Source organism: Thermobia domestica, chromosome 6, assembly GCF_964235325.1.
Source record: "Thermobia domestica chromosome 6, izTheDome1.hap1.1, whole genome shotgun sequence".
NCBI classification, from domain to species: domain Eukaryota; kingdom Metazoa; phylum Arthropoda; class Insecta; order Zygentoma; family Lepismatidae; genus Thermobia; species Thermobia domestica.
Window position 1 is genome coordinate 229801441 of NC_137459.1, and position 18925 is coordinate 229820365.

The 18925-nt window shown below is 38.9% G+C and overlaps 1 protein-coding gene across 2 annotated transcripts in view; it reads left to right on the top strand.

The window, feature by feature from the left end:
* The window catches only part of Apoltp (Apolipoprotein lipid transfer particle), a 6186292-nt gene that overhangs the window by 5757467 nt on the left and 409900 nt on the right, over window positions 1-18925 (top strand). For both annotated transcript variants that reach the window (XM_081762641.1, XM_081762640.1), the window contains exons 64-65: window positions 8974-9103; window positions 12925-13133. In XM_081762641.1, the coding sequence (XP_081618767.1) occupies window positions 8974-9103; window positions 12925-13133 (339 nt within the window). The remainder of the gene's footprint in view (window positions 1-8973; window positions 9104-12924; window positions 13134-18925) is intronic.

Below are 18925 nucleotides of genomic sequence, written 5' to 3' on the forward strand. Positions count from 1 at the left end.
ATAGTTTTCGCGGTATTAGTTGGGGGTTGGTGGGGGCCAGAGGAGATTTTTTCACAATACGAACCAAGGGTTCTGAGGGGCGTTCACCGGGACATGTAAAAGTATTAGAATTTGTGTCGAATCCATATTTATCGGGGTTGCTCAGACCTATAGTGACACCCCCGATAGTGTTTACGTTCAAATTCAGCCCCCATCGGCCTTCCCAATGAAAACACATATACCTTGTTGGATATATATTCACACAAAATATATCCAATGTTAGAAATGTTTCTTAATTGTTCTCCCGTTGTTCAGTTTGTTTACATTGATATTTTATCTGATCCGTTCGAAGAACGGGCATAGCAGCTAGTACGAAATGGTAAAGTGTTTGTTATGGACCAAATTACAGTGAATTCAATTATATAGATAATTATTATAATTATAACTAATAATTATTTCGTTGTTGAATTATAGAGCTCCTCCGTGGCTAAGCGGTTAGCGTACGCGCCTTGGGCGTGGAAGACCCGGGTTCGATTCCCGGCGGGAGCTCATGTGGTTCGGGTTCCACGTTAATCAGTAGGTTCATGTCTCATATAGCCTCGCTGCTGACCGGGACGTTAAACCCCAAAATTAACTCAAAATCAAATCAACTTGTTTAATTATACATATTTTTTAGTGGAAAAATGAATAAAATTTAAAAGTCCCAAATCAACGTAATGGGGCGTTTACACTTAGTCGATTTGCGTTCGATTCAGTTGAATTGACGTCACTTTCAACTTAATCGACCGTGTAAACGGGACTTCAACTTAATCGCTTGTTGATCCAAGGCGACTAATCGACTGGCAACTGAATTAAAAGACGTTCTATTTTCTGTGGTTGAAATAATTGAATACATCCATCAACCTGATTCGGCCTAGTTGTTTCGATTTAGTGGCAAATGCAGCGAGTCGATTTAGTCGTGCGACTAAATTGACTAAGTGTAAACGCCCCATAAAGTAGACTAACGTAAAGGAAAAATGTATAAAATTTTCCATATAATTAAGCTTACAAACTTAAAATTTCCATGTAATTAAGATAAATTTCCATTTTTGTGTCGTTTTGTGCGCCTATTTCCTCGTTTTCTGCGTCACCGGAAATGGGTCAATGTTATCCTACAAATATAGCGAAACAAGTTAATGCTGTTCCGTCAGGAACGATTTCGAGGTCGTTTCCTTTACATCGTCTTGTGCGTGTTTTCTACCGTTTTGTAAGCCTATTTCCACGTTTTGTGATTCAATGGTAGTGGGTCAAAATGGGCATTCAATGTGGGAAGAAAACTGATCCACTCTCCACCAGTATCGAATTTCAATGTCGCTTTTTTCGCATTGTTTAGTGCATATTTATACCGTTTCTGCGCATACTTTCACGTTTTGTAGGCCAACGAAAGTGAGTCAAAGGCGACCTACAAATATGGCAGAGAAAGACATATTCATTCCACTTTCAAGGTCCATTTTGACCCTCCCCCACTGATGCACAAAGCGACACAAATCATGTATAAAAATGTGAAGGAAACGACCTCATTTGATGGTGACGGAACAGCATTAAGTTATTTCGCTATACTTGTAGGCCATTTTGACCCATTTTTGTTGTCGCGCTAAAGTGGAAATAGAAGCACTAAAGTGGAAATAGGAGCACAAAACGGTACAAAGCAGGCACTGTACGATGCGAAAGAAACGACCCCCCCAAATTCGATAGTGGCGGAACAATGGCTCTATTTTCTCACACATTGATGGACCATTTTGACGCATTTTTGGTGATGCTCAAAACGTGGAAGTAGGCGAACAGAACGGTACAAAATACACACTAAATGATGCGAAAGAACCAACCCCGAAATTCGATATTGGCGGAATAGTGAGCCATTTAACTCCCACTTTAAAGGCCCGTTTAACTCACTTCCGGTGACGCACAAGACGAGGAAGTAGGCACAGAAAACTTTTTAAAAAATAATCACTAAACGATGCGAAAGAAACGACCTAGAAATTCGACAGTGTCGGAACAATGGGTCATTTTGGTCACACTTTGGAGGTCCATTTTCACACACTTCTGGTAACGCGAAAAACGTGAAAATAAGGGCACGAAACACTCACTAGTCGACGCGAAAGGAAGGACCACGAAATTCGGTAGGTATAGTGGCGGAGCAGTGGGTCATTTTCGTCCCACCTTCGAGGCCCATTTTGACCGTCTTCCAGTGACGCACAAAACGTCGAAATACGCGCACAAAAGGGTACGCGATGTGAAATTATCGACCTCGAAATTCGATAGTGGCGGAACAGTGGGTCATTTTCGTCCCATCTTGGAAGCCCATTTTGACCCACTTCAGGTGACGCATAAAACGTGGAAATAAGGGCACGAAACGGCACGAAAATCCACTAGTCGATGCAAAAGGAAGGATATTGAAATTCAGTAGTGGCGGAACTCTTGGTCATTTTCATCCCACCTTCGAAGCCCATTTTGACCGTCTTCCAGTGACGCACAAAACGTCGAAATATGTGCACAAAAGGGTACGCGATGTGAAATTAACGACCTCGAAATTCGATAGTGGCGGAGCAGTGGGTCATTTTCGTCCTATCTTGAAAGCCCATTTTGAACCACTTCTGGTGACGCACGAAACGTGGAAATGGGGGCACGGAACAACACGAAAATTCAGTAGTCGATGCGAAAGGAAGGACCTCGAAATTCGGTAGTGGCGGAGGAGTGGGTCATTTTCGTCCCACCTTCGAGGCCCATTTTGACCATCTTCCAGTGACGCACAAAACGTCGAAATAGACGTACAAAAGGGTACGCGATGTAAAATTAACGACCTCGAGATTTAATAGTGGCGGAACTTTTGATCGTCTTCGTCCCACCTTGGGGACTCATTTTAACCCATATCCCACGACGTACAAAATGGAAGTAGACGCACAAAACGGCACAAAACGATGTGAAGGAAACGATCTCGAAATTCATTGGTGGCGGAAGAGCAATAACTTGTTCCGCCATATTTGTAGGCCCATTTTGACCCACTTCCGGTGATGCACAAAATGTGGGAATATGCGCATAAAGCGACACAAAACACGCACAAAAGATGCAAAACAAAGTACCTTGAAATTCGTTGGTGGCGGAACAAGTTAATGACGCCGTGAGCACCAATATAAGTATATACTGTAGTTCTTACCAGTTGGCGCGGTGGGTCAGTGGTAGAGCGTTCACCTCCGGTGCTTGAGGTCCCTGGTTCGATCCCAGCTCGCGCAGTTTGTACTTTGTGGTGGACAATCATCGTGCTCGTGGATTTTCTCGGGGTTCTCCCGTTTCCTCCCACTTTCTTCATCTCATTCATTTCCTATCATCACCGTCTCCTTTAGCCTAACCGGCATAATCGTGGGATGTAAAACTAAAGATTTCATATCATTTTTTTGTAATTCTTACCATCAAGGCTGAGAACTGCACGGTCCAATTTTTTAGCCAAAGTAGAAGCCCAACCGGAATAGTGATGTCAACCGACTCGGATCGGTTCAACTGAGCGTACAGCTTAAACTGGCTTGGTTGGGATTACCCATCGACTGGGCTCAATTGAGCCAATGGCTTGAGCCGGCTCCGTTGAAACGAGTCCATAGGCTGGGTTCGAGTCAGCTTAACTGAGCCGATGACTCGAACCGGCTCGGTTGGGGTAAGCAATCAGCTCGGTTCGGCTCAGCTCGTGTGAGCCATCGGCTCGAGCTGGCTCGGTTGGATGAGCTGTTGGCTCGGCTCACTTCTCGGTTCGGCTCGATAAGTGAATAAGCTATGAGCGAGCCGCTTGAGCTGTTGACAATCCTAAACCCGGGTCGAGCAATTTTGAACATGTTTGGCTGGAGTCCCATAACTTTTAATAATTTTTGGCTCGAGCCCGAATACTTGCTCCTCCTGAACTCAAACCAAGATCCGATCCGAACAAACCAAACCGTGACCGATGTCCTTGCCTCCTGAAGATTTCTTGACGACCGAGATCGACAGTCAATTAATTTTTAGTATTCCGATACAAACCGCCTATATTCCATGTTTATACAGGTACACGGTGTTATAATGATAATTAATTATAGTAGTAGTAGTAGTATCATTGATAATTATATTGTCTATGTAGGATACTTGAAGATAGTAGTACTTGGAACTACACAAAGAATTTAGCTCGAATTGGCTCGACTCGACTGGAAACTCGATTCGAATTCGAGTCGAGTTGGGGTTAATTTTTCGAGCCGAGATCTCAAGTCGAGCTCAAAGATGTCTGCTTCGAGTCGATTCGAGTTTTAAAGAAAACTCGCTCGAACTCGTTGGTGCCCATTCCTATTGTATGCATGACGGGCATATAGAGTTCTTTCGAGAGGGATAGAACCATAAACATAATATATTTTAAAAAATACTTAGTTTCCCGGCTTTCTTCCCATGGGGGGGGAAGGGATGATAGGTATCCAGCATTTCTTATAAGTACCTTATTTGAAATATGTAAAACAGTAACAAGTGGACAACACAATACACACACATCTTCTAATCTTTAGTTTTAATTGCTGATTTCAATTGCAATTAACAATTACAATTAACAATTACAAGTTTCAATTGTCAATTGCAATTAACAATTAAATGTTTCAATTGCACCCTTTGCAATTGACAATTAACAATTAAAAGTTTCAATTGCCTGGTGACCAATTAACAATTAACAATTGACGAAAATTTAATTGCAAATTTTATGATTGAATTCAATTGCAATTGAAATTAATTGTCAATTACAAATTGAAATCAATTGCAATTGAAATCAATTGCAATTGAAATCAATTGCAATTGATTTTCAGAGCAATTACTTTCAATTGATTGATCAATTGCAATTGATTTCAATTGATTTTGCCCAACACTGGTTTGTACAACGTGGTGGGGGGCCAGGTTCGCACAGCCCCCAATTTTGTTTTCTTAATTTATCATAAGCTATTATGGTTAAACTAAAACTCATTGTAGTACAATACAGTACTAACGAAGTACTTTCATATAACGTACAAAAGTCATGTGTACCCGGTGTATTAAGTCGTGATTTGAGGGATTGCTTGACCTGGGCTCCATTTTGTTTCGTTAATTTTTCATAATCCAAGACAGTACGGACGAAACAAATTACGGTACAAAGACAAGTCTTTCAAATGAGTCAATAAAATCGATCCTAGGACCTGCGTGAAATTGCCCCCCCCCCCACTTTGTTTTCTTAATTCCTCATACTGCAGTAAAGTACAAACAAAAACATTTGCGGTACAAACCGGTACAAACGAAGTACTTTTTATTGATATGTGGAAATCGTTTATACCAAGAGGTGGGGCGGGCAGATTCACAAGGGTTATTTGTTTACTTTCACCCCACATTGCCCCATCTGCTCTATTTTAGAGGGTAATATCCAAAAATGGGCAAAAAGAGTATCAAAACAACATATGGAAAATGTAAAACATTGCAATGTAAGTATTATAATATTTCCTTTACATTTTTGAAAGTAGATACTGGAAAATTTAACTACTGAATATGATCAATACAAGTAAAAAGAATATACTAAATACAATTAATGTTGTGTCGACGCAAACCGTTACGAAATGAGGCCTGATATGTTTTCCAAGCAACTACTAAAACCACTTCCCCCTACACAGAAATGGAAGTAACCCTTCTTTGCGATTGAGGATAGATAAGAATGAAGAGACGAGCAACTCATTATATGTGCTATTGAAATTAGTTTGTGTCGTCTGCGCGTCGAAAGAGCCAATCAACGTTTAGTGAAGAATGAAGTTTCGTCGTAAGTGGAATGGTAGTATCATCGGTTTTTGAACCTGACGTCATGGGTTGCTCTTGAACCAGCGCATTCTTTCAGTCTGCTTTGCATATCAGAGTGAGGTGTAGTGCTAGGAAATCAGATTTGCAAGACCGTTTCCTGAAGAAATAAGCATTGTTTTCCGTCGGCTGGACCCCCTATTGTGAGTCAAGCTTCGCGCTGGCCATATAGGTTGTACAGCCTTTGGTGACAGTCGGCTGACGGGAACGGAATATTATCTCTTTGAGATAGCATTAGAGAGGCACTGCACACAAAATTCGAGAAAACCTATCCCTGACAAATTCTATACTACAATTCGAAACCAGAATTATGGCCCTTTTTAGACCCATTCCGAGACCAATGAAAAAAAATCGCCAACAAGACGACCGTGTGAGGGACATGGAGGGACTCAACCAGAAGCAGACGACTTCAGGAGGATCCCTCCGTGACCATTGTGGGGGTCTACGGATTATATACTGAACGAAACATATGCGGAATCATATAAAGGAAGATGCACCGCAGCCAGTTCCAGCTAGAACACATCGAGGACCATGACTAAAATGTGTATTTCAAGTCACAAGTTGCGAGGGACATTCTTCTGAAGATCTTTATGGATGCAGACCCTGCCACAACCTTCGGATCACTCTCAAGAATAGTGGACAAGCAGAACACCCAACATAGAGAAACTCCTCCAATGCCAGAACCAAGACCAGATGAAACCGCACTGGAAAAGACACCACAGCACACACAGGTGAAAGACCCACGCTCGGGCTCTTATGAGAGCCACACAAACACGCAGGTGAAAAACCAAAAGACTCAGGTGATGAAACCACACACCAGTGACACAACCGATCAGAGGACCAGAGGAACGCAAACCCAAAAGGGAGGGTTACCAAACCAGCAGAAAATAAGAACCAACAAATAGAAGGCATACAAAGAAACCAGAACAAAGAGGATGACTTCCAGGAGGTGAAGAGAAAAACAGAAGAGCAAAGAAGAAGGAAAACCAAAACCTTACCCCAGAACCCAACCACATAGAAGACAGGGGAAACCCCACAACAAGGGACCACATACGCCTGTGTGATTAAAGGAGTTTCCACCTTAACAGAAATCCAGGAGGCCCTAATAAATGAAAACATCCACTTCATAAGCGTAATTCGGATCTAAACAACTAAGGGACCAGCCTAATCCGGATCAAAACAACTAAGGGACCAACACCGATGCTTAGACTCTTCTCCAGAAGATGTAAGCCGCCCCACAACATATGGACTTAAAACACAGGGAAGATACTATAAAAAGAAACTCAAAACTGCAACCCAGACCGATGCCCTTCTGGAACTGTTACCAGTATGGGCATACCTGCCTGCAATGTAAAGCGCAACGCGTCTGCTTCCGGTGTGGAAACTCACATAAAGAAGAATGCAAACATCCAATCAATAAAAACTTTTGTGCAACATGCAAATCAGTGGCCCACAGAACAGAAAGCAGCGGTTGTCCGTACAGACCAAAGGCTCCCAGGCAACGAAAATTCACAACCTTCACTTACGAAGATGAAAACCAACCCAACAGCGTTGGCGGCCCTGTTCAGAGCCACAACAGCATACTGCATGAAGATGCTCAATCAGATGCACACCAACAGTTTCCCCCACATCCAACACAGGACCATATACAAGAAGCAATAGAAATAGAAAGCAACAAGATTATAACATGGATTCTAACCATCACCGCACCACCAAACAACTATTATTAAAGGATACTGGACGCCATACGAACAACCCCCAAGAAGATCTTTGGAAAAACTATTAACGCTCTTACGACAACAAGCGGAAAACTCCTCATAACAAGGCCAACATATGCTCATAAAATAAAACAAACAGTTAAACCAAAACTAGCCACAACCACTGACTCAAGCAAACAGAGCGAAACGGAGGTCAACCTTCAAGTAACAACAAGCAAAAGCAGCAGCGGTGAGGTAAGGAAGGAGAGGAAGTAGCTGCAACCTGCAGACCGATGACGACCCAACGCACAGATAATGGATCACGCAAACGGCCAAATTGCATGCTCAAAAATAACAACAAACTTCACTAACAAAACACTTTCTAATTACAGACAACACAGATTTAATCTAACATTTACAGTTAGGGTTTTTACTTAATTTATTGCTACAGACTGGTTTACATGGATTTTTGAAACCATTCTATTGTGGTTTTGCCATATAAATACTATTGCATGCAGCATGAACGATACAGGTTTTTTTTCCTGGCCTTCAGGTTTTCCATCTCTCTATCAAAACATAATAAACCTTCTCTCCGCACTTTCCTATCTTCTTGTTTACCCTTCTTTCTTCTCACACTTTAACTACAGATCCGCGTGTAAGTCTTCCGAATAGATAGAAACCGCGACACACACCGACCGACAGCAGATTTAGTTTACTAACTGCATGGGGGAGATGCAAGTAGAATGTTGGTTCATACCTTACCCACTATACAGGGCGCAGACTTTCCCGAGGGAGGTCCTTATTTTTAACTTTTATGTTTCTGTTTCCAGGATCTCGCAGACACATAATGTTCAACTTGCCTGCAATACGGATCGTATAGCATCTCCTCGGCGCTCTTTCGCAATTCACGAATTGATACGTACAGGATAGTTGCTTTCTGTGTTGTTGCGATATACTTGAATGTTTCCTTTTGTCTGCTAGAAGGTGCTGGTGCTTTCAAAGCACACAGGACATCGTGAAAGCAAAAGGGATATTTTAAGTTATATTTTTGAGGGATATTCATAATAAATTATGCTTTAATTATTTGTTTACCCGCGGTAAACGCGGCAGCATAAAAAAGTCCCTGTTATATTGTACTCACATCACTCTCAGTTTTGTGCTTGGGAACTCAATTTGCAAAATATGGAGTTGGTAAGGGGGGAATATGCAAATTTTGCTGTAAAAGAAAGGCCGTTTGAATATCTCATTCCAGCCTTGTAGTTTCCTATGTAACATACGCATCGGACTTGACATTCATCTCTGAGAATACACTACCAGCACATATCAGTGTTTTACTTCTTTAGAACTGATCTTAAATGCAATCTTTAGTTTCATATTTTATGTGGGAATGGGTCTACTATATATTTTTTTCTTCTTGTTGTATCACTTAATCTGTTTATTTTTCCTACAGGAAATACCTGAATATAAAGCTTTAGCTGCTATCCAGGACTATTTCATCCCTTCCAACTTTACATTATGGACATTTTATTATGAATGGGAGCCATACTTCGAAATTGCGAATTGGTTCCCTCCGTTTGATGGTATGTATTTTATGTTGAAAACAATTTTGGAGTAATAATTAGTCTAGAATGCTTCATTACAGTTGTGTGCGTTTTTCTGCTGTGACAAAATTTTTACTAGTTGATTTTATAAGAAAGTGTGTGATGATTTCAAAAACGAGAATACTTTTTGTCTATCACACAAGTTCTTTTTTTCTATTGTTAAAGTTATATACATATTTCACAATAAATACGATAAATTATATCAACGCAACTATAAAATGTAAATTATGATTCCATTGAGCATTTTGTCTTACAATTATCCATTTTTAGAAGCCTGTAGTAATCTGCCAACATAATTGACCTCCATTATACTTGGTACTTTATTACATGACAGAAATATCTTGACGGAAGCGATCAAACATGTACGCTGTTTTCAGATTTCCCGGAAAGGAATTCGAGCAAGAGAGAAGGAGCTGGATTTTGAAAGTGTTATTACAGCGTAAATATAAATGTGCTTTACAAGATCCATATAATTATTAAATATGTCGTTTGATTGCGGCTCTCTCCATACCATGGAAGAACCTAACATTATATCACGAGAACCGTATGAACACACCGTTAAAACCCTTTAACACGTATCACAACAGACTTAAGGGGCAGCCACAACAGATATAACACAGATCAACACGTCTTGTGATGATCCCCTAACCTACAAGGAAAATAAAGATGATAATGCTTTCGAATTAAGGGATTGAGGTCATTGTTTTAAATTTAAACATCAACTGACTGTACATGTAACAGAAAATATTCAAAGGGTTTAAGCAATTATGTGATAAATATAGGTTGTCAGACGCAAACAAGAGCTGCTAATTAAGTGTAATACTGCAGTGACTACTTCAGATCTCTGCAGAGGAAAAGACAATTAACCAGTGTGGTTATCCCTCTCATAGTTACTGCTTGAAGTTCATAGGTATTAATAAATAGGGAGTTATATTACTTAAAAATCTTAAAGGAGCAGTTCGACTTAGAAATGCGTTTTTTACAATTTATTTCCATTTGTAGAGTTGAAAATTCTAAAAGGAATGGTGTTTGTTTGATCGCGATACGTTCAGTCGTTAGCGAGTAACAGAGGAAGAAAGATTTTGTGATGACGTCATAGGTGGGCAAGGAGCGAGAGCAGGCTTACATACTACACAGTGCCAAGCATTTCGTTTGTGAGAGGTGCGGTGGCACGTTCTAAGTGCGGTTTCCTTTTCCAGAACTGATTGCAAAGACTTACAAATATCATCTGCATGTAAAAAATGATATCTGATGGTGGGCTGTACAAACGTTTTTCTAATATTATAAAACGTATCCTATAAAGCATAAGTTCAGCGTTTAAAAAAAAAATCGAAACCAATATTTAAATAGATGGCGGACGAGATTGCTGCAACACCTAAGTACCTTTTCTTTAATCATTCTTCCGATTCCCAAACAAAAGTATGTTCATTTTCACGTTTTGTTGCAATTTTTAACGCGGACCCTATAATTTTGTGCTTCAAGGTATGTACAGGAGCGTAACATATGAGGCAAAAATGAAATAACATCTGTAAAGTTTGCCAGAATACGAAAAACACTTCGCCGGTTAAATTTCTTTTATTCTCATAGTTGTCTGCGGAACAACTCTCATCACCCGTTTCATCATCATTGTCACATGATACAGAGAAATTAAACGATAGATCAATGTCTTGAGGAACAGTCATCGTCACTGATTCCTTCTACAAGCCGGTATATTTCACTCCCTAATTCACATTGCATAGCTTATTTCTAAAGCAGTATCTTCAGAATCATGAGTGACATCGTCTTTATTACCCTCTAATGCCTCGTCTTGACTACAACCATCAATTGCGTCTTATACGATATTTGTACATTGGTAACTGGACATAGATCGGTGCTTGTTCAATGGCTCGGATTTTAAACCTTTCAATAATATACTTGGAACAGCATTCTTTCTCAGTTTGCGTGTAAATAATTCTCCTGGCAGCTAGAAGTGGATCTAGACGGTAAAAACTCAGGGGGGAGTCAGAACCGGGCCGGTAGCCAGCCCAAAAATGTAGGGGGGCGGCTGAAGTCAGGGGGGCTCGACCCGAAAATATTATAGTTCATCACTATATTATAGTTCATTTGCAAGCCTACCGTGAAAATTTTAGGGGGGGCGCAAAAATTTAGGGGGGCGTCCCCCCTAGACCCCCCTGAATACGGGCCTGTTCAGAACCCAGACTATGATATGTATATCATGTTTACTAAAAACTTTCAAAAATATCTAAATAATAGCTTAAATCAATTTTGTCATTCAAAAACTGGGGAGCCTAGGCCCCCGGCCCCAGCCTAGATCCGCCACTGGCATTAACTTTTCTTTCAGTAAACTTGACTTCTCGAAGGCAGGCTCTTCAAGATGTTTGGAACACGAGTGATTTTATTTTGTACGTTTTTTTTTTTTTCATTGATTTTCTTGGGCCATAATTTATATCGATCTGGTGATTTCTCACGAACTTAGAAACGTAAGAAAAGATACTTTACGTCCTCAGCTTCAATTGCATAAGAATTACAACCGAAAACACAGCAGGTGTTAGGCATTTCTACTTCACTTCACAGACACAACACGCGCTGTACTAACACGTGTTTTCTATTTCACACTAGTGTTTCTTTCAGAAAAAAATCCGGGGGGGGACACTTAGTATTCTGAGAGGCACATTATTTTTACACTGTACTATTATATTTATTACATTATAGACGCATTATTTTTGTCTCCTCCGGGGGAATCTCTCAGAGCTCCGGAAGACAGTGCCACCCTAAAAACATGTCTGGAACAAACACTGTTTCGCACAACAAACGTAATTACTGCTCTCTCTCTACTCTTTTTTATACTAATGCTATAGAAAAAACAACTAACAAAAATATCCCTCAAGAATTCAACACAGAGCAAGACTGCTAACAAATCCAAAACACAATCTATTAAATCCAATGCACTATTAAAGGTTTATCAGCTGCGTACAAGGGAATGGTTGCTGACTCACATTGAGTTTCTCGCGTATCCCACCCATGACGTCACCATTTACGATTCATCAAAAACAAATGCCTGTAGAAGCTGAACGAGACGGTCTATCAAGATATAAAAAATACGGGTCTCTTATTTTTTTGTTTATCTTTCTATTGCACCAAACTTGTTTTTAACTCGAACTGCTCCTTTAATTTTAAATAATAGGTTTCTCAGAAACTCTTCGGAGTTCGAGATTTCTACTAACACATAGTGTCTTCATTGAAGGAATGGGCTACTATTTAAACTAATCGTGTAAGTGGAAAGAGGGACGAGGGGTCAAATCTAAAATTTCAAATGGAAAGGTAGGGACCAGGGGTCAATTCAAAAATTTCAAATGGAAAGCTAAGTCAAATGAGATATGATCAAATAGTTCGTAAACTAGCACACGATTGTTATTAATTTCATTTAATTTCACGATGTACTTTTTGTGGTCTGGATACAGTAATATCCAGATGGAATTTATGTGTGCCTCTGAGTTGTTTCAAATAAAGACATTGAAACTTACATTCATATACATTCGAGTCAACTGCATCAAATGGAACGTAAATGAAATTTAAAATACTCAAAAGGTTAGTTATCGAATAGATGAGTGAAATAAAATTATTGTAAGAAAAACGTATTAGCTATCGTTTTCATTGACTGAAAGGAAACTATGAGGCTGATTAGAGTATGCCTAGAAATCATACCGTATAAATTGTCAGCTGTCTTTAACTATGTCTAAGCAATTGCGGCTCTCTAAAAATGTACAATTTATGTTAATTTCAGTTAATTTTAATTGCAGCTCACGCCCTAATAGCAGGACCGCAACACTTTATGACATTTGACAAAGAATTTTATGAATTTAGAGGAAGATGTACGTACCTTCTTGCCAACGACTTCAGAGATGGAAACTTCTCGCTTGTGATCGACTATGACTCTACAAGTAGAGCCGAATATAAAATTATTCTCATCGTGGGTGATGATGCTTTAGAGATTGATGTATTTGCCAATGTAAGTTGAAGTATATTCTGTACTTTTCATTTTATTTATTTATTTATTTTTGTTTCAATTACCTAATTGAGATTATTATAAGATAATTAAAATATTTTAACTAACTAACTCTATGTCCAATGGAACCAGGAAGTTCAATACCGCGTTCATATAAGCTCTCCACTGATTTCTAGTTACAGAAATGTGCGAATGTTATTCATTATTATTCATTCTGGTTTATTTTCCTCAGGCTTAACTTACGTACTCTGTGTATTCCAATCTAGTGGAAATTTTCAGCCTTAATGTATACCGGTACGCTAAAAACCAGGTTTAAGTGCCCTCACTTCAATCATAAGCAATTTTGCCAAAATAGAATACGTACGATGCAAAGGTGTGGCATCAGTATAATGGATAGCCTTATAGCTAGCCTAGTCAGAAAAAAAATATGCCTTAAACCGAGGTGAGTGACCTAGGTGTACATAGGACTACCTCCTCTTGATTTTGACGGAGGCACTTTGACCCGCCTCTAAATTTTGGGAGGGGCGCAAGGACTATCATTTAAATGTTGGAAAGGGGGCGCTGTGGCTCAGTGGTAAAGCGTTCACCTCCGGTGCTTGGGGTCCCTGGTTCGATCCCAGATCACGCCGTGTGGATTTTGTGGTGGACAAACGCCGTGTGAGTGGGCTTTCTCTCGTTTCCTCCCACCGTCTTCTTTAGCCTAGCCAGCATAACTGTGGGCCGTAAAACTCAAAGATTTCATTTCATTTTTTTTTTAATTTTGGAAATTGCCAAATTTAATAATTTGGTATAGTAGTATAGGACTGGGTTAGGTACTTCTGTAAGTTCGGGCGCTACATCCTGTTCCATTTAATAGGTGAAAAATTACCAAGAACTTAAATACGGGAATTTTTTGACCTATTTTAAGGTGTACATTGGCCCACTGAGAATGGAAATTAAATTTGGGAATTGTCAATGTTTCGGTCATTCTGCCCTCTACCTGTTTCACAGAAATAAGAAAAAAGGCTTATGTTTTCCAGTGTTTGAGCCTACTGTCAGCATTCCCTAAACTTAGAACAAAATGTATGTTTTATGTACTATCAGCTTTGCCGTACAGATGTCTCTTCAGGTCAGATTTGTTTCTATTTGTAGACTCTTACTCTGGCGGTCTCTTTTCTTTCTTTTCAAAAATACCATTAGGCCGCCTCACGCATGTTTTTGTCAGTATTGTGTTGTCCTCTTGTGCTAAAACCTCGTGTGCTGGATCTTCAGTGTTTGCGTGTTGTATTTTCATTATTTTAATACTTATTAATTTCAGCAATCTATACAAATCCATACGATCCACAACTTTTAAAGATGCAAAATAAATTGTTATTCTTTTGAGTAACTTTTCATGTTTAATTAAATGCACAAAACAATAAACTACTGTTTAATCATACATTGCAGTCAAAAAATAAAATTTGGTAAATGTTCTTTAGAACTCTAATATACAACTTAGTAGATTTGAGTGTCCTGTTTATCCTCGTCTGTGCATAAAAAAATACCGAATATTAGTATTGCCAATGTTCGTCATGTTGTCGGTTATTGACCAAATTTATGTTCTGTGATAAGCCCTTAGCTCTTTATGTGATTACTGGTATATGATTGAGTACAGGGGTTCATTCTCTTTTATTGGACATTGTCACATTAATGCTTTCTTCTAAAAATATGGGAGAGATACGTGCCAACACTCCTTGGATTTGGGAATATTCGAAAAACAAATAAACTAACAAAAAATTGATAAATGTTGTGCAGGACTCAAATGTATAACTTTGTAAATTTGGGTGATCTAGCTTTCCCTCTCTTAAGGATAAATAATTGACAAAATATTACAATGTGGTGGATTATTGACCTAATTTATTTTCTTAGGTGAAGATTTAATATAACGTGTGGCTATATTGTAGAGTATATAGATCTATTCTCTTTTCACATTGCGTAAACGGTGTACAATGGCTCACCCCTCAAATTTAGGAATTGCTAAGACATAAAATCTGGGAAATGTTTTCTGGGAGTCGAATACATAATTTGGTTAGTTTGGATGATTCATATAGTTTCTTTCTGTGACTAAAATGCCAAGTCATAGAAGGTTAGACAATGCAATGCCACTATATGTAAGTAACACTACATATTTGAGAGAACATTTTAAATTTTGGCGGTAAATTTGAACTAGCATGAGGAGCGATTTTGCATATAGTGTCCCAAACATAATTATGATGAGGCATTATTGCAAGTTATGATCATATGGATTAGAACATTGGTTTCTTCTCTTAAGAAGAACATGGATACTATGATAAACCTCTTTGAAAATTGGATGCTGTAGCTTCGGGGATGCGGCACAGGATCAACACGGCATACGACCGACAATTCAGCTCAGAAACCTGTTTCGGTCCTTTGCCGTGTCGATCCTGTGCCGTTTCGGTCCTATGCCGTGTCGATCCTATGCCGTTTCCGTCCTGTGCCGTTTTGCTCTTACGCCGCTGCTCTGAAATAGTTTAACTTCTAATCATGTGCCTAAAAAAATAATATTTTTATTATCTGTTTAATCTTTGCTTTTACAAATTATAAACTTCTGTCGATTCTATGCCTGTGCAAGTTATATGCATAGAATACGTACGATCGAAACGGCATAGAACCGACACGGCATAGGACCGAAACGGCACAGGATCGACACGGCGCAGGACCGAAACGTCATAGGACCGAAACGATGCACGATCATCGCCACTGCGTAGGATCTATAAAACCAAAGATTTATTTCTCATAAAAGCAATCAGAGCCCTGTCAATTGATTTTAAAATATAAGAATTATAAGATATTTACTATATAAATATTAATAATTGTGAGTGACAAAAGAATGATAGTGCTAAATGGACAAAATGTAATTTCTTGTGTGCTTGCTCAAAAGCATTTCTATATGTATGGAATACTTATATTTATTATTATTATTATTATTATTATTATTATTATTATTATTATTATTATGATTATTATTATTATTATTATTATTATTATTATTATTATTATTATTATTATTATTATTATTATTATTATTATTATTATTATTATTATTATTACGTTTTAACTCGTTTTGAAATCATGGCCTGATTACACTGGAAAGCGAAAGCCATGAGAAATGTAAGCTAAGTAGTAATATGGAATACGTTTAATGTTGCTCACGAGAGGAAACACTGCTCGCATGTCTTCTCGTCTCGATATCGAGACCACAAGAGATTTTTTAATAAGAAGCTGAGTTGGGAAGTAATAACTGAGCCGATGGCTCGAGCCGGCTCGCTTGAGGTGAACCATCGGCTCTAGGCGGCTTGGTTGGGATGAGCCATCTGCTCGGTTTGGCTCATCTGGACCGAAGGCTCTAGCTGACTCGGTTCGGTGAGCTGTTGGCTCGTCTCACTTCTCAGTTCGGGTCGATAGTGAGTGAGCTGTGAGCCGAGCTGCTCAAGATGTTGACAATTGTAAACCCTGGCCGAACAGTTTTGAAGATATTTGGCCAGTGCCCTATAACTTTTAACAATGTTTGGCTCGAGCCCGAATACTTATCCTAAACCCTCAACCCAAATTCAGAAGCTTGTGAACAATATCCTTGACTCCTAGACTTCACGACTACCGAGGTTGGCAATCAACTAGTTTTTTAGTATCCAAATACAGACCGCGTATCTTTCATGTTTAAACACAGTGTTGTTATAATTATAATTATAATTATTATTTATTGTTAATAATAATAATAATAATAATAATAAAAGTTGTACTAGTAGTAGTACTAGTATCATTGATAACCTATATTGTCTATGCAAGATACTTGAAGAGAATACTCGAAACTACACACCAGATTTGGCTCGACTCGACCCGAATTCGAGTCAAGTTGGAGGAAATTTTTCGAATCGAGTTCAAAGATGTCCGTTTTTAGTCGAATCGAGTTTCAAAGAATACTCGCTCGTACTCGCTCGTGCCCATCGTAGGATGACCACATTCTAACAATCGAAAAGTAGGACACAAGTATAATAGTATATGATATCTTACTGCGTCGGCAATACTTATATCATTATTTCATTTAATGTGAACCTTAAGTTATTAAACATTTTTGTTAAAAAAAGCACTGAACAAAAGTATTAAAGGAATTAAACACAACTCCAAATGCTTTGATGAATAACAAATTGGTTTATTTTATGAACGTACAGTCAAAGTTCGTGTTGGGCTAAATAATAATAAATTTCGAAGCGTGGTATTATTTTAAGAAATGAGAGAAAATTTAGACCAGCACAAGGGAACTTCTATTTAACTTGGTTAGCATCACTGTCATAAGTTCAAAAAGAAACCTTTCCTACTTTACCGATATCTCAACAAGCCCTTCTCAGTAAAAGCGATGTATTGTAAAAAAAAATGGTTTCTTGATTGTTCTCCATCCCTAGTCTTTTGAGGAGTGTTAAAAACACAGCGGTTCATAATTCAGGAAAAGAGTGTGTTTGATTCAAAATATTGTGAATAAAGAATGAAACATTAAGATATTGCAAATAAATTAACTCTTGACATTTCGCAGGACATTTTAAAGAAGAAGGATATTTCTCGATTTCCTAGGCATCTTCGCAACACGCAGGACAGCTCTTTGAAAAACAGTACTGTACTGCAAAAGTCAGTACGTGTGGTTACCCTAGCCCATCCCTACGAGAAACGCAGTATGGCATTTTAGCCAATGTTACATTATATGAAAATATTCATAACTTATAGCTGTCAAATAAAAATTTGTCCTTGCATTCACATAAAGCGATTCAGAACGTGCAATAATAATAATAATAATAATAATAATAATAATAATAATAATAATAATAATAATAATAATAATAATAATAATAATAATAATAAAAGCGATAGTAATAGTAGTACGGAAAATTGAAGTGATAACAAAGTTTCGGACCTAAAAGTAACGTGTTAGTAACGCGTTATTTACGAAGTAAAGTAACAGTTACTTTTTGTTGGCAAGTAACGCGTTACATTTTAGGAAAAAGTAAAGTAACTTGTAACGCGTTACATTTTTACATGTAACTTATCCAGCACTGTCCATGGGAAAATTGTTCACTGCTCGGGCCAAGGATTGTTTTTGACTGTCGACAGATGGATGCCGTTTATGGCAGACCTTTGCCTGAAGGACTGCCCAAAGTTTGCAGTCCAACGGGTTAAGGTCCGGGCTGCTAGAAGGCCAATCAGTGGTAGAAATGAAGTGAGGGACGTTCCATGCCAGCCAGTCCTAAGTTTTTTTCGCTGTGTGGCCTGAAGCAGAATCCTGTTGGAAGGTCCACCTTTCTCCAGGGAACATGGTAGCAGGAAGTGGTTACACTATAGGAGTTAGCACTGTGTCCTGGTATACCTTGGCAGATGTTTTAACACCTTGTTCGCAAAAATACAGCTGGGTTGTGCTTGAGTGGCTCACTCCCCACCAAACCATCACTGAGGCAGCATGATGTGCCGGGTGCCATCCAGAAGTCCTAAACGGCAGAAGTCCTAAACAGCAGAACTCCTAAAAATATAGGCACTAGACCTAAATTTTATTACTTCTGCAGTTTAAGACTTCTGTCGTTTAGTACTTGTTCCGCGATATGATTTTTAGGATTTCTGACGTTTAGGACTTCTGGCTTTTAGGACTTGTGCCGTTTAGGTCTTGTGCCTTTTTCATTAACTTACTTTAGTTCCGAAATTTGCCACCACCACACGAAATTGCGACGATGCAGCAACTAGTTGGCAATAATGTTACGAACGTAGCTAATTCCAAC